Below are 11,869 nucleotides of genomic sequence, written 5' to 3'. Positions count from 1 at the left end.
CAGCTCGTGACTAATTCTGCTAGAGTAAAGCGTTATATCTAACACTTCCTCTCTAGCAGATACCATGAAGGTTGGGCGGTTGCCTATGTTAAGTAATGCAAGATCTGTACTACTTAAGTACTCCATCAAACTGGAGCCTCTCAAGTTAATGTCTGAGCTGCCCCAGATTAGGGTATGTGTACCATTCCTTGGCCTAATTTGCAAGCCGCCTTGACAATTTTGACCATAACTCATGAATTAATAGCACTAGAAATAATATGTTGACTCTATTACACACTCTAGGCAATGCATGTTTCTCCAATTGGAAGTAAACTTACGTAAATATTCAAGAATTTACTTAATTAAGCTGAAAAGATTCGATGCGATGGTATGCAACGTTGGTCTATGGTACAAAAATTGGCCTATTAGTGGATACAACGTTGGCCTATTGCTTTCCATGCACTAGAACCACTTATTATCTTATTTTTCCAATATTTCTGCTGAAGTATTATCTCTGTTTGTTCACCAATCTTACTTTTAAATAACATTTTCGGAGCCAAATTTTCAAAAAACTATAAATAAATCACTTTAACTAAAGTTCTTTCTTAATCTAGTAACGAAAACAACGCAAACCTATTATTGTGTTATATTTTTACAGTCACCGTACACAAAAGCTTTCTTCCTGTTCGTTCTTTCTGGTTCTTACGCAAGAAATGTTGTTGACGCCTTTTTATCGTTGTTTTTGACGTCACTTTACTGATGGGCCAAGATTTGGGTACATAGTGAAAAAAATGTCCTCAATATTCGGCCCACATTCAATTTGTAAAATAGTTATTATTCGTTGAAAACAAATACACAAGTTCAAAATAGCGTCTTTAACCGTCGCATCAAATGTTCAGTTATTGAAAAGTCAATTCGAAATGTTCCAGAATCATGCCATTTATGATCATGTGTATAGACTACCCACTAAGCCGAAGAATCATGGCGTCTACAAAAGTTAAACAAAGTGGCATTTTCATTCAATTTCAATGCTCCAAAGTGCTAAAATTGAAACGAAATGTTACAGTTGTTTGGCGCATAGCTTTTCCGATATCCAGTTATGCGTGTTTGTTTGAGTTTTTGGTTTACATTGAGATAGGCCGAACGAGGGGGCTATGCCAACGAAGCATCCCGATACCCTATATGGTGAGCATTAGCATCACTGCCAACAATTAGCGGAAGGCCTTTTGAAGTACAGTATGCGATGATTTGTTTGAAAGCATCCGTAGGGGATGGTTCATCATGCGGTAAATACACAGAACAATAGACGTATTTCCTGTTGAGGTTTCCAACAGATACATCAATTGTGATAGCACATACATCTCTGGTGGTTAGTTCAGAGATGAGTGTAGCAACTATAAATCGGTATCGATTGGAAAACGCCAAAGGCGAGGATACACAGAATGCACTGTGTAAATCGCATAATGCGAAACCATATAAGTGAAAGTTTAAACTAATTAGCAACATCTTCATAATCCCGCCCTTATTTAGCCTCAAGTGAGACTAAAGAAGGGCAGCTGATTGTCTCGGAGAAACACAAGGTCCACTGCACCATTGCTCCGGTTAGCGCAGTAAGGGCTACATACTGTGGAGGGCGCCCTGGTACTCCACAGGCTCCGTTAGCGGTTAGGTTTTTATAAGACCCCCCCCCCCCCGCCATTCATTCCTAGGTACGGTAAGCATAAAGCCGCATCACACCATGAATTAGGAGTCACCTGTTGGTGGATTCTTACCACCGGAACAGGCGGTCCGTAGTGTTATTCTTAGCCAATTGAGACAATCGCTACCGACACTACACAGCTATCTAGGCTGATCGAGAAAAGAAGTTAATATTGATGATCAACTTCATACGGGCTCGAACAGCCGACTTGCTTGGCGTTTCGAGCTGGAGTGTTGTGATACCGAAGCAATCAATTGATATTCAAATATGAATCGGCTGACTACAGGAACCTTTTCATTCCACTGCACCGTCACTACTTGAAGAATCATGTTTCTTTATTTCATATTCGGTCTAGGTATTATGCCTCTCAAGAAAAATCAGAATATAGCGATTATCTGCCTCTGGCTTCTGATATTAGCGCGACAGTCACTAATCATAACAGCGTCACCAGATTTAAAAGTATATAATTCCACTATATGGGATTTGACAGCAAGAACACTCATTCCACTGAGCTACTCTTGCCGTTCGTCACAAATACATTTAAAAACATCTGCCACTTCGCGAAACCCACGTGCTTTTGTTTTTGGCGGGAACACTTTTTCTTTTGTTTTGCCTTGCGACTGTCATGCGGCGGTATGCCTGCGAGCGTACGACCGCCGCAGGACTCTAATAAAAGATAAGCGCGACTGTAAGCTACTTCCTGGTAGCGAATCACGGGACAGTGGTTTACCTGGAGGGAGAAGGGCCAAATGTAAGCTACTTCCTGGTAGCGAATCACGGGACAGTGGTTTACCTGGAGGGAGAAGGGCCAAATGTAAGCTACTTCCTGGTAGCGAATCACGGGACAGTGGTTTACCTGGAGGGAGAAGGGCCAAATGTAAGCTACTTCCTGGTAGCGAATCACGGGACAGTGGTTTACCTGCTCTGTTTCAGGGTAGTTACGTGGTTGCGGGGGAGGAGCACCAGATTCGGCTCCAACAGGCTCCCAATACACGTGCACTAATCAGGGGGCAGACGCAGGTAGGATGATTTTGTCCACAGCTAATCACCTTCACCCGGGTTCACTTCAACCTACTTCTCAAACTGGTATTTCACGCAATTCACTAATAACACGCTTTATATTACTGTTATTTGATTTATTACTATTATTAACTAGTTTAACAAAGAGTTTTACAATTCAATTTAGTTTCCTACGCGTTGCGAAAATTTCACTTCTAGGTCGCGTCACAGTTTTTTCACTTCTGATCAAAAAATTCAAATTCAGCCCACGCTTGCTGCGATTGCGGCTGGGTCGTTGCTACGGCAACGACGGCAGCCCGCTCACGTGGCAACGACGGTTGGCTCGACGTCGGGCGCCTGCGGTGCCCGAGTAAAAATGTATGCTTGGCTACTTTTTTTCGCAACATTCTCCGGGCCAGAAGACGAACTGATGGGTTGCAGCAACACAACCTTGCTGACGGGTCGCTTGTACCGTGACTTCGCAGTTCGTATCTCAACAGTTCTTATTTTTCCGTCCGGGCCACGGTAGGTTTTCTCTACCACGCCCTTTGGCCAGTTACCACGATGTAGAGTCTCGTCCACCAGCATCACAATGTCACCAACCTTGTACTCGTGATACCTCCTGTTGTCCGGCCATTTGCGACTCCGGATGAGCTCCGGGCGATATGCGGCCACCCACTTGCGCCAGAAACGATCCGCATAGATCTGGGAATGCTTGTAGGCGGCACGACAGTCCAGGTCCCGTTCGTCAAAATCGTGGTCAAACTGGATCACGTTGTTCCGTCCGAGTAGCAGCATGTTCGGTGTTAACGGTTCAGGATCCAGGGGGTCGTCCGCAACGTGCGTCAACGGCCGATTGTTGACAGTGTTCATCGCCTCGCACAATGCCGTCCGGAGCACCAAGTCCGTAGGGTGTCGGTCTCGCAGCATTGCACCAAGTGCAGTTTTGACGGAGCGGACTAATCGCTCCCAGCATCCCCCGAAATGTGGAGCACCGGGGGGTATAAACTTCCACTGTACTCCTCTAACGCTCAACGACTCCTCAATCTGCGGCTGGTCCAGTGACTTTACGAGCGTCCTCAGTTCCTGGTCGGCACCGGTGAAGTTGGTACCGTTGTCGGTCATGATGCACTGCGGCAGTCCACGGACAGACATGAAACAGCGTATTGCCATTAGGCAGCTGTTCGTATCGAGCGATGGCACCACTTCCAGGTGTACTGCTCTCGACGTCATGCAGGTAAACAGCACAACCCACCTTTTCTCCACGCGCCGGCCGACCTTTACAGAAAGCGGCCCGAAGTAATCGATGCCAGTACAGGTGAACGGATACACGTGCGGGGTTGTTCGTGCCGGCGGCAGGATTCCCATCTGCGGAACGGTTGGCTTCGCTCTCAGCTCTCGGCACTTCACACAGGACATCGTGTACTTCTTCACCTGCGAACGGATCTTCAGTATCCGGTGGCGCTCCTTGACGTTGTTGATGACGGTTTCCAGGCCTTGATGTGCGTTGGCAATGTGATACATCCGGATCAGCAGCGTACAGAACGGATGGCCGTCGGGAAGGATCACCGGGTTGTTCACCTCGAACGGCTTGCTGTCATCTTGGACACGACCTCGCATCCGAATGATTCCATCGTGGAGAAACGGGGAGTATGTTTTCAGACGACTGCTACTTTTCACGTAGCCTGACATCTTTAAGCTACGCAGCTCGGATTCGAAGGTCTCCGATTGTACTTTCCTGTACCACTCTTTTCTTGCTTCATCCATGTCACGAACATTGATCGTCAACCGATCAGGCTTTTCTCGTTTCGGCAAAACTAACAGTCTTCTCATTTTCAGGTAGTACGCAGTTGACCTGATCAGCCGGTTGAAATCCGAGAACCTGGCGATGTCGGGTAGATCGATCAAGTTTTCTTTGAACGCCGCACAGCATAGCGGTCCGGTCACATCTTTGACGGTTATTTCGGAGTGGAAGCTCGTGAACTCTTCGGAGGACATTTCCAACGATTCGTCGACCGGCCAGGTAGAGCTATCCCGGTAGAGGAAGTCTGGGCCACGCAGCCATTCCTGCATGCTGCCAATCTTCGAATACTTCGTTGCCAAATCCGCCACGTTGAGCTGCGACGGAACCCAGTGCCAGAACTGCACTCCGTGACCATTCTCCTTAATCTTCATTACGCGTGCGCCGACATAGGCCGTCAACTTCTGATCCGACTTCAACCAACACAAACAGATCTTCGAATCGGTCCAGAAGTACAGCCGGGTAATGTCGATCATGATCTCCGTTTGAAGAACGCTTATCATCTGGCTTGCCAGGACGCATCCTTGTAGCTCTAGTCGCGGCACAGTCTGCGACTTCAGGGGTGCTACTCTTGATTTCGCGTACACCAGCGCAACATGTGATCTTTCCTTTCGGCGGTGGACCATGTAAATCACGCAGGCATAAGCTTTGTCACTCGCGTCGCAGAAAGCGTGTAGTTCAACATCACTAAAGGATGGCACCGCCGGATGGTAGTACCGCGGTAGTCGAATTTCTCCCAGTCTTGCAGTTTCGTTCAGCCATTCCATCCATCTCGGCACCAGACCATCAGGAATCTCATCGTCCCATCCCGACTGCAGTCGCCACAGCTCTTGAAAGATGATCTTCAGCTGAATCGTGATCGGACTGAGCAAGCACAGTGGATCGAAGATACCCATCATGAATTTCAGCAGTTGCCGCTTCGTGGGCACGGCTTCAGCTGTCCGGAATCGCTGATCCAGTTTTGGGAAGTCTAGCGGGAAGACGAATTCGTCGGACTGCAGGTCCCACTCGATTCCGAGGACACGAACGTCGCTCTCCTTGTCCGCGACGATTTCCGGATCGAGAGATGCCAACACGGCACGGGAGTTTGACGAGAACTTCATTAGCTTGAATCCGCCTTGATCGTGCACCTTAATGACACGCTGAACCAGTTCGATGGCTTCTTGTTCAGTGTCCGCGCAGTCGAAGTAGTCGTCGACATAGTGCTGCTTCACGACAGCTCGCTCGACGCCGGGGTGCTTTTCTTCTAGCTCCTTCGCATTGAAGTTCTTGATGAACTGTGCCATCGACGGAGACGACACTGCGCCGAATATCATCACCTGCATAACGTACTCGTTAGGAGGGTCCGTGCGATTCATGCCACGCCAAAGAAATCGCTGGGAGTCCTGATCTTCTCTGCGGATGAGGACTTGATGGAACATTTCCCGTATGTCCGCAACGAAGGCAATCTTCTTCATTCGGGCCCGTATCAGTACCGCGATCAGCGGAGGGACGAAATCCGGACCCTTCAGTAGCAGATCGTTCAGGGAAAATCCGTGCGACTTTGCCTTGGCGTCCATCACCAAGCGGAACTTCTCATCAGTCGCCACGCTGAAATGCGGCAGGTACCAGGTGTTCGGAGTTTCAGTTAGCTCATCAGGTTCCAATTCCCTAGCGTATCCTTTGTCGACGTAGTCCTGGATCTTCCTGCAGTACCGATCAGCGAAATCAGGATTCGAGTCCATCTTCTTTTCCATGATCTGGAGACGTCGTAGGGCTTGAGGCTTGCTATCCGGGAAGACGAAGTTGTTGTACCTGTATATCTGGCCAACCTCGAAACGATCACCACGCCGTGTAATGGTACGGTGCATGATGTCCAGTGCTCGTTGATCTTCGTCGGCTATTTTCACCGAATGGCCAGAGATCCCGAAATCATCAACCTTGTACATCTGTTTCACCAGATCTGTAAGCTCGATGTCGTCGTCTTCGGAGCACAGGAACGCATGATGGTTGCTCGATCCGGCGCCGGCTGGGTCCACTACTCCATGGATTGTCCATCCAAGGTGGCATCGAGTCAGCTGCAAACCATCCAATGAGTATTGCACCGTCTTCAGAGGCACAATCAGACCTGCGTTGTTCGATCCAATCAGCATACAGGGACAGGCATCTTGGATCGCAGCCAGCTTCTCTTCATCGAGCATGGGGTACAGCTGCTTTACTCTCGCCATGTCGAACTTCACCGCCGGCAGGGCGATGTTTGTCACCGTTTGGATATTGTTCACGTCGTACCACTTCGCTTGATCGGAAGGTCCAGAAATTCGGAACGAGAGCATCATCGACTGTTCCTCTTTGTGCAGGATCCCATTTGTCCAGCGGTAGGTCACAGGAGCAATCGGTCCTCGCAATCCGAGGCTCTCTGCCACAGCCGCATCCATCATCGAGAGAGACGAACCTTCATCGAAGAGCGCAAATACTTCAGCGACGCCTTGTGGACCACGAATCTTAACCTTTCCAACTCGGAGCAGTGTGTTCGTGTTCTTGCCGTTGAAGTTGCAGACATTATCGTCACTACTCGCCGCGTCCGTACGACTGATCCTCGAGTTCCTTGCAGGTTCGTCGGTGTGGACCAGTTCATGGTGGTTCTTCTTGCAGATGGAACACTTCTTCTCGGACTTGCAGTTCTTCCTCGCATGGTCGAACTTCAGGCAGATATAGCAGACCTTGCAGGAGTTAGCAGCAGATCGACGTTGGATAACCGACAGCTTCCGGAACTGCTCGCACTTCTCCAGGCCAGAGTGAGAGCTTGCGGAGCACAAAGGACACTTCTTCGCTACCACTTCGTCGCGACTGTTGACGTTCAGGACTGTCGGCTTCGGCTTCGGCTGGTAGCTGGGCTTCTTAACGCTGAATACAGGGTTGAGACTCGCGAGCTGGTTGTCCATCTCATCCTCCAACCAACGAGAGAAAGTGTCGAACTCGATGGCGACTCCTTCCTTCATCAGAGCGGCCTTATGCCGAACCCACATCTGTTTGCTGAAAGCAGGCAGTTTTTCAGCCAGGTGCGATATGAGTTCGGGATTCATCAGGTAGTTGTCCGCCCTCGCGTTGGTCATCGCCACCTTGGTACCAATTACCGCATTGTAAAAGGCACGGAAGGACTCGATGTTTCCCTCTTTTACGGTCTCCAGGTTTCTCAGCGCCTCCAGTCGGTTCGCCACCACCCATTCAGTGCGGCCGAAGTTCGACTTCAACATTCGCATAATCTGCTCCACGTTGTCAGGCGATGAGAGCAGCGACTCTACAGTTTTTCTTGCTTTTCCGTGAAGCGCTTTGTTCAGTCGTCGAAGATTGTCACGGTCCGACAGCTGAAACTCTTCGGTGGATGTTCTGAAGTCGTTTTCAAAAACGGTCCACTCCATGATGTCGCCGGAAAAGGGGGGCAAGTCTCGCATGTTCCTACCTTGTAGTGCTCTGAATGCTTGCGACAGAACCTCATTTACAGCGGGTTCTTGTACCGACGCATTCCGCACGTCGGATGCTGGCGCGTTCCGCAGGCCGGGGGCTGGTGCATTCCATGCACCCTGGTTTACAGCTCTCTGCATGCCGGGAGCCGACGCATTTCGCGCACCGGGGGCTGGCACATTCCATGTGGCCGGGTTCCAGGCTTTCTGCACGCCGGGGGCCGACGTATTCCATGTGCCGGGAGGCGGTGCATTCCAGACGTCGGGGGGCGACGCATTCCCTGCATCGCGATGTTGTAGGAACGGACGATCTATCCAGTGGGACGATTCATGCACGTTGGTTGGTCTGACCATATCGGATTCGGTAAGCCAATCTGCAACGCGCTTCGAGACGTCGGTGTAGGTACTCGATCTGCTCGATGTACCCGATCGGTGACTTGAGTCAAACTGCAGCTCGATCTTCCTCAAATCGCGTTCTCGCTGCCGCTTCAGGAACTCCGCTTTCCGCTGCTCGGTCTTCAGTGCCAGGTCGTGTTGAATCTGCAGTTCAGCAAGCTGCTTCTCAGCCACGATTCTGTCCCGCTCGATGGAAGCTCGCAGTTCAGCCTCCTCGTTCTGCTCTTCCAGGTCCAAGAGCTTGATTTGACTGTCAGTCCTGCTGCTTCGCGATGTTCGGGTTCTCGTTGACTTCGCAGGTTCTCTCGATGCACCAGAGGCGACAGATTTGTTCTCTGGAATCGCGTCCGGTTGAGCAGCAACGTTTTCCCCCACGTGGGGATTCACATTCGAGACGTTGGGTGGAGTACGAAGCATGTTACTTTGCTTCGGAATATAAACTACGTACTTATCTAAAGCCTTAGGAACTACACCTTTATTTATTCTAGCAGACCGTCGTACCTGCTGTTCCATATAAACCGGTCATGGGCAGTCGAAGGACCAAATGTAAGCTACTTCCTGGTAGCGAATCACGGGACAGTGGTTTACCTGGAGGGAGAAGGGCCAAATGTAAGCTACTTCCTGGTAGCGAATCACGGGACAGTGGTTTACCTGGAGGGAGAAGGGCCAAATGTAAGCTACTTCCTGGTAGCGAATCACGGGACAGTGGTTTACCTGGAGGGAGAAGGGCCAAATGTAAGCTACTTCCTGGTAGCGAATCACGGGACAGTGGTTTACCTGGAGGGAGAAGGGCCAAATGTAAGCTACTTCCTGGTAGCGAATCACGGGACAGTGGTTTACCTGGAGGGAGAAGGGCCAAATGTAAGCTACTTCCTGGTAGCGAATCACGGGACAGTGGTTTACCTGGAGGGAGAAGGGCCAAATGTAAGCTACTTCCTGGTAGCGAATCACGGGACAGTGGTTTACCTGGAGGGAGAAGGGCCAAATGTAAGCTACTTCCTGGTAGCGAATCACGGGACAGTGGTTTACCTGCTCTGTTTCAGGGTAGTTACGTGGTTGCGGGGGAGGAGCACCAGATTCGGCTCCAACAGGCTCCCAATACACGTGCACTAATCAGGGTGCAGACGCAGGTAGGATGATTTTGTCCACAGCTAATCACCTTCACCCGGGTTCACTTCAACCTACTTCTCAAACTGGTATTTCACGCAATTCACTAATAACACGCTTTATATTACTGTTATTTGATTTATTACTATTATTAACTAGTTTAACAAAGAGTTTTACAATTCAATTTAGTTTCCTACGCGTTGCGAAAATTTCACTTCTAGGTCGCGTCACAGTTTTTTCACTTCTGATCAAAAAATTCAAATTCAGCCCACGCTTGCTGCGATTGCGGCTGGGTCGTTGCTACGGCAACGACGGCAGCCCGCTCACGTGGCAACGACGGTTGGCTCGACGTCGGGCGCCTGCGGTGCCCGAGTAAAAATGTATGCTTGGCTACTTTTTTTCGCAACAGCGACAATATATAGCAACGATGAACGGTATACAAACCTGCGTGAAAATTTCTGGCGAGCACTCCAGTTCATTTGAATCGATTTAATATAATAACGTCCCAACTGGGACATACAATACTAAGCTGTGCGTGTAGCACAGCTTAGTATATCGGAAAGGACCTGGTGTGATGGTTAAAGTAGGGTGGGGCGGGGCAAGATGGGTCATCTAAGAATAGATCACCATAACTTTGTAAATACAAATCGTATTGGTTTGTATTCGTCCGCTACTATTGATTACACTAGTTAGCTATGCTAAAAGTCGATAAAAAGTTCATTGAATACAAAATATGATGTTAAACAAGCAGTTTTAAAAAGTGATCGATTTTGCGCCGGAAAAAAGTGCGGGGCAAGATGGGTCACCTTTTAAGTAATTCACATTTTCGCAACGAAAAACATCAAAATATAAGATTTGTTCCGCATTCATATATGCTCCAAATCCATACTGATTAAATAAGAGCTACTAGTAAACATTTTATAAATTTATTTGGAATATAAAAAACTTTACGATTTGAGTGGTCCTAAGGCGACTTGAAAATTTGGAATATAAAAAACTTTACGATTTGAGTGGTCCTAAGGCGACTTGAAAATCGATGTTTTCACTAAAAAATTATCATAATTTTAGGTTATAATACTGAGCGTTCATTCCGCTTGATTGAAGTCATTTATGAGATAGTCTTGTAATAAAAAATAAATAACTTTTGAATGCTCCAAAAATACGTTCAAAATTGAAGGTGACCCATCTTGCCCCGCGCCGGTTATATGGAGATTATATGGAATGTATCGCATAAGAAAAATGGCTAAAAACCATTTTATTTCTTATTTCCAATGAGAGTACATAATTTTTCAATCAATGCCCCAAACTTTTGTATATTCATGCTGGTCATCTAAAAAAAATATTAACATAATCAAAACATGAGTAATGCGCCCGAAAATGGCACTGACCCATCTTGCCCCGCCCTACCTTACATGACTATCACGCCGAGTACTTGGGATCGAATTCCACTCCCGACCAGTTCACAAAATGTGAGTTCTTCCTTCGGAAGGGAAGTAAAGCGTGGGTCCCGAAATGAACCATAGTTTTAGCGTGGTTCAAAAAATCGTTTTTGCTCCACACCGTTTATTCGATTCGTAACCTGATTCTGAGCCTTCTCCAAAAAATTGGGCGGATTTGGTTAAAAATTGAGAGTGCACAAGCCCTTCAAAGTTTGTATGGGAATTTATATGGGAAAACGACGTTTTTCATTCAATTGACCGTAGCATTTTCCCAAATGCCCTAGAGTGTTAGTTGACCCTTGGTACTCCTAGGCTACTCTATCAGCTACAACTTTTCCAAAGACCACATCCAAATCGGACGCCCCATTAATTAGTTATCGATTTTTATTAAGAATGAAAATCTTTGATCATGATGGTTACATTATTCGATGGGCATCACTGCAATTTGCCTTGAAACATGGTAGCCATGATTTCTGTGTGCTATCTTTGGCGCCATGTGTTGCAATGTTGCCTGCTGGAAAGCTGAACGATCACTGTTACAGTTTCTGCAATTGGATAAAAATCGATAACTAATTAATGAGGCGTCCGATTTGAATGTGGTCTTCGGCAAAGTTGTAGCTGATAGAGTAGCCTAAGAGTATCAAGGGTCAACTAACACTCTTGGCCACTTGGGGAAATACTACGGTAAATTGAATGAAAAACTTCGTTTTCCCATAGTAATTTCCATACAAACTTTGAAGGGCTTGTGCACTCTCAATTTTCTACCAATTCAGCTCAAATTTTGGGAGAAGGCATAGAATCTGGTTATGAATCGAATAAGCGGTGTGGAGCAAAAACGATTTTTTGAACCACGCTAAGTTATATCAAGAGGCTATAGCCTAGGGCTAAGAATCTTGTTAATACAGATAACAAAAGCCTAGTATTCTATAATTTCTGCCAGAACACCTACCGATTACTAGCGGTTTTTGCCATTTTTCATAATTATTGGGATCGGGCATGCACTCGCTAC

At 47.6% G+C, this 11,869-nt stretch overlaps 1 protein-coding gene across 1 annotated transcript; it reads right to left on the bottom strand.

Moving 5' to 3' along the window:
• Nucleotides 1-2,998: 2,998 nt before the first annotated feature.
• Nucleotides 2,999-9,399, bottom strand: LOC134286474 (uncharacterized). The gene is made up of 2 exons (XM_062848088.1): nucleotides 8,816-9,399; nucleotides 2,999-8,740 (listed from the first exon to the last, which is right to left on the bottom strand). The coding sequence occupies exons 1-2, from the start codon at nucleotides 8,825-8,827 to the stop codon at nucleotides 2,999-3,001; spliced, it is 5,754 nt and encodes a 1,917-aa protein (XP_062704072.1). The 5' UTR covers nucleotides 8,828-9,399.
• Between the last annotated feature and the right edge of the window lie 2,470 nt (nucleotides 9,400-11,869).

The sequence above is a fragment of the Aedes albopictus genome, chromosome 2 (assembly GCF_035046485.1).
Source record: "Aedes albopictus strain Foshan chromosome 2, AalbF5, whole genome shotgun sequence".
NCBI classification, from domain to species: domain Eukaryota; kingdom Metazoa; phylum Arthropoda; class Insecta; order Diptera; family Culicidae; genus Aedes; species Aedes albopictus.
Note: the sequence above shows the minus strand (reverse complement) of the source record. Positions and strands in the feature narration are given on the sequence as shown.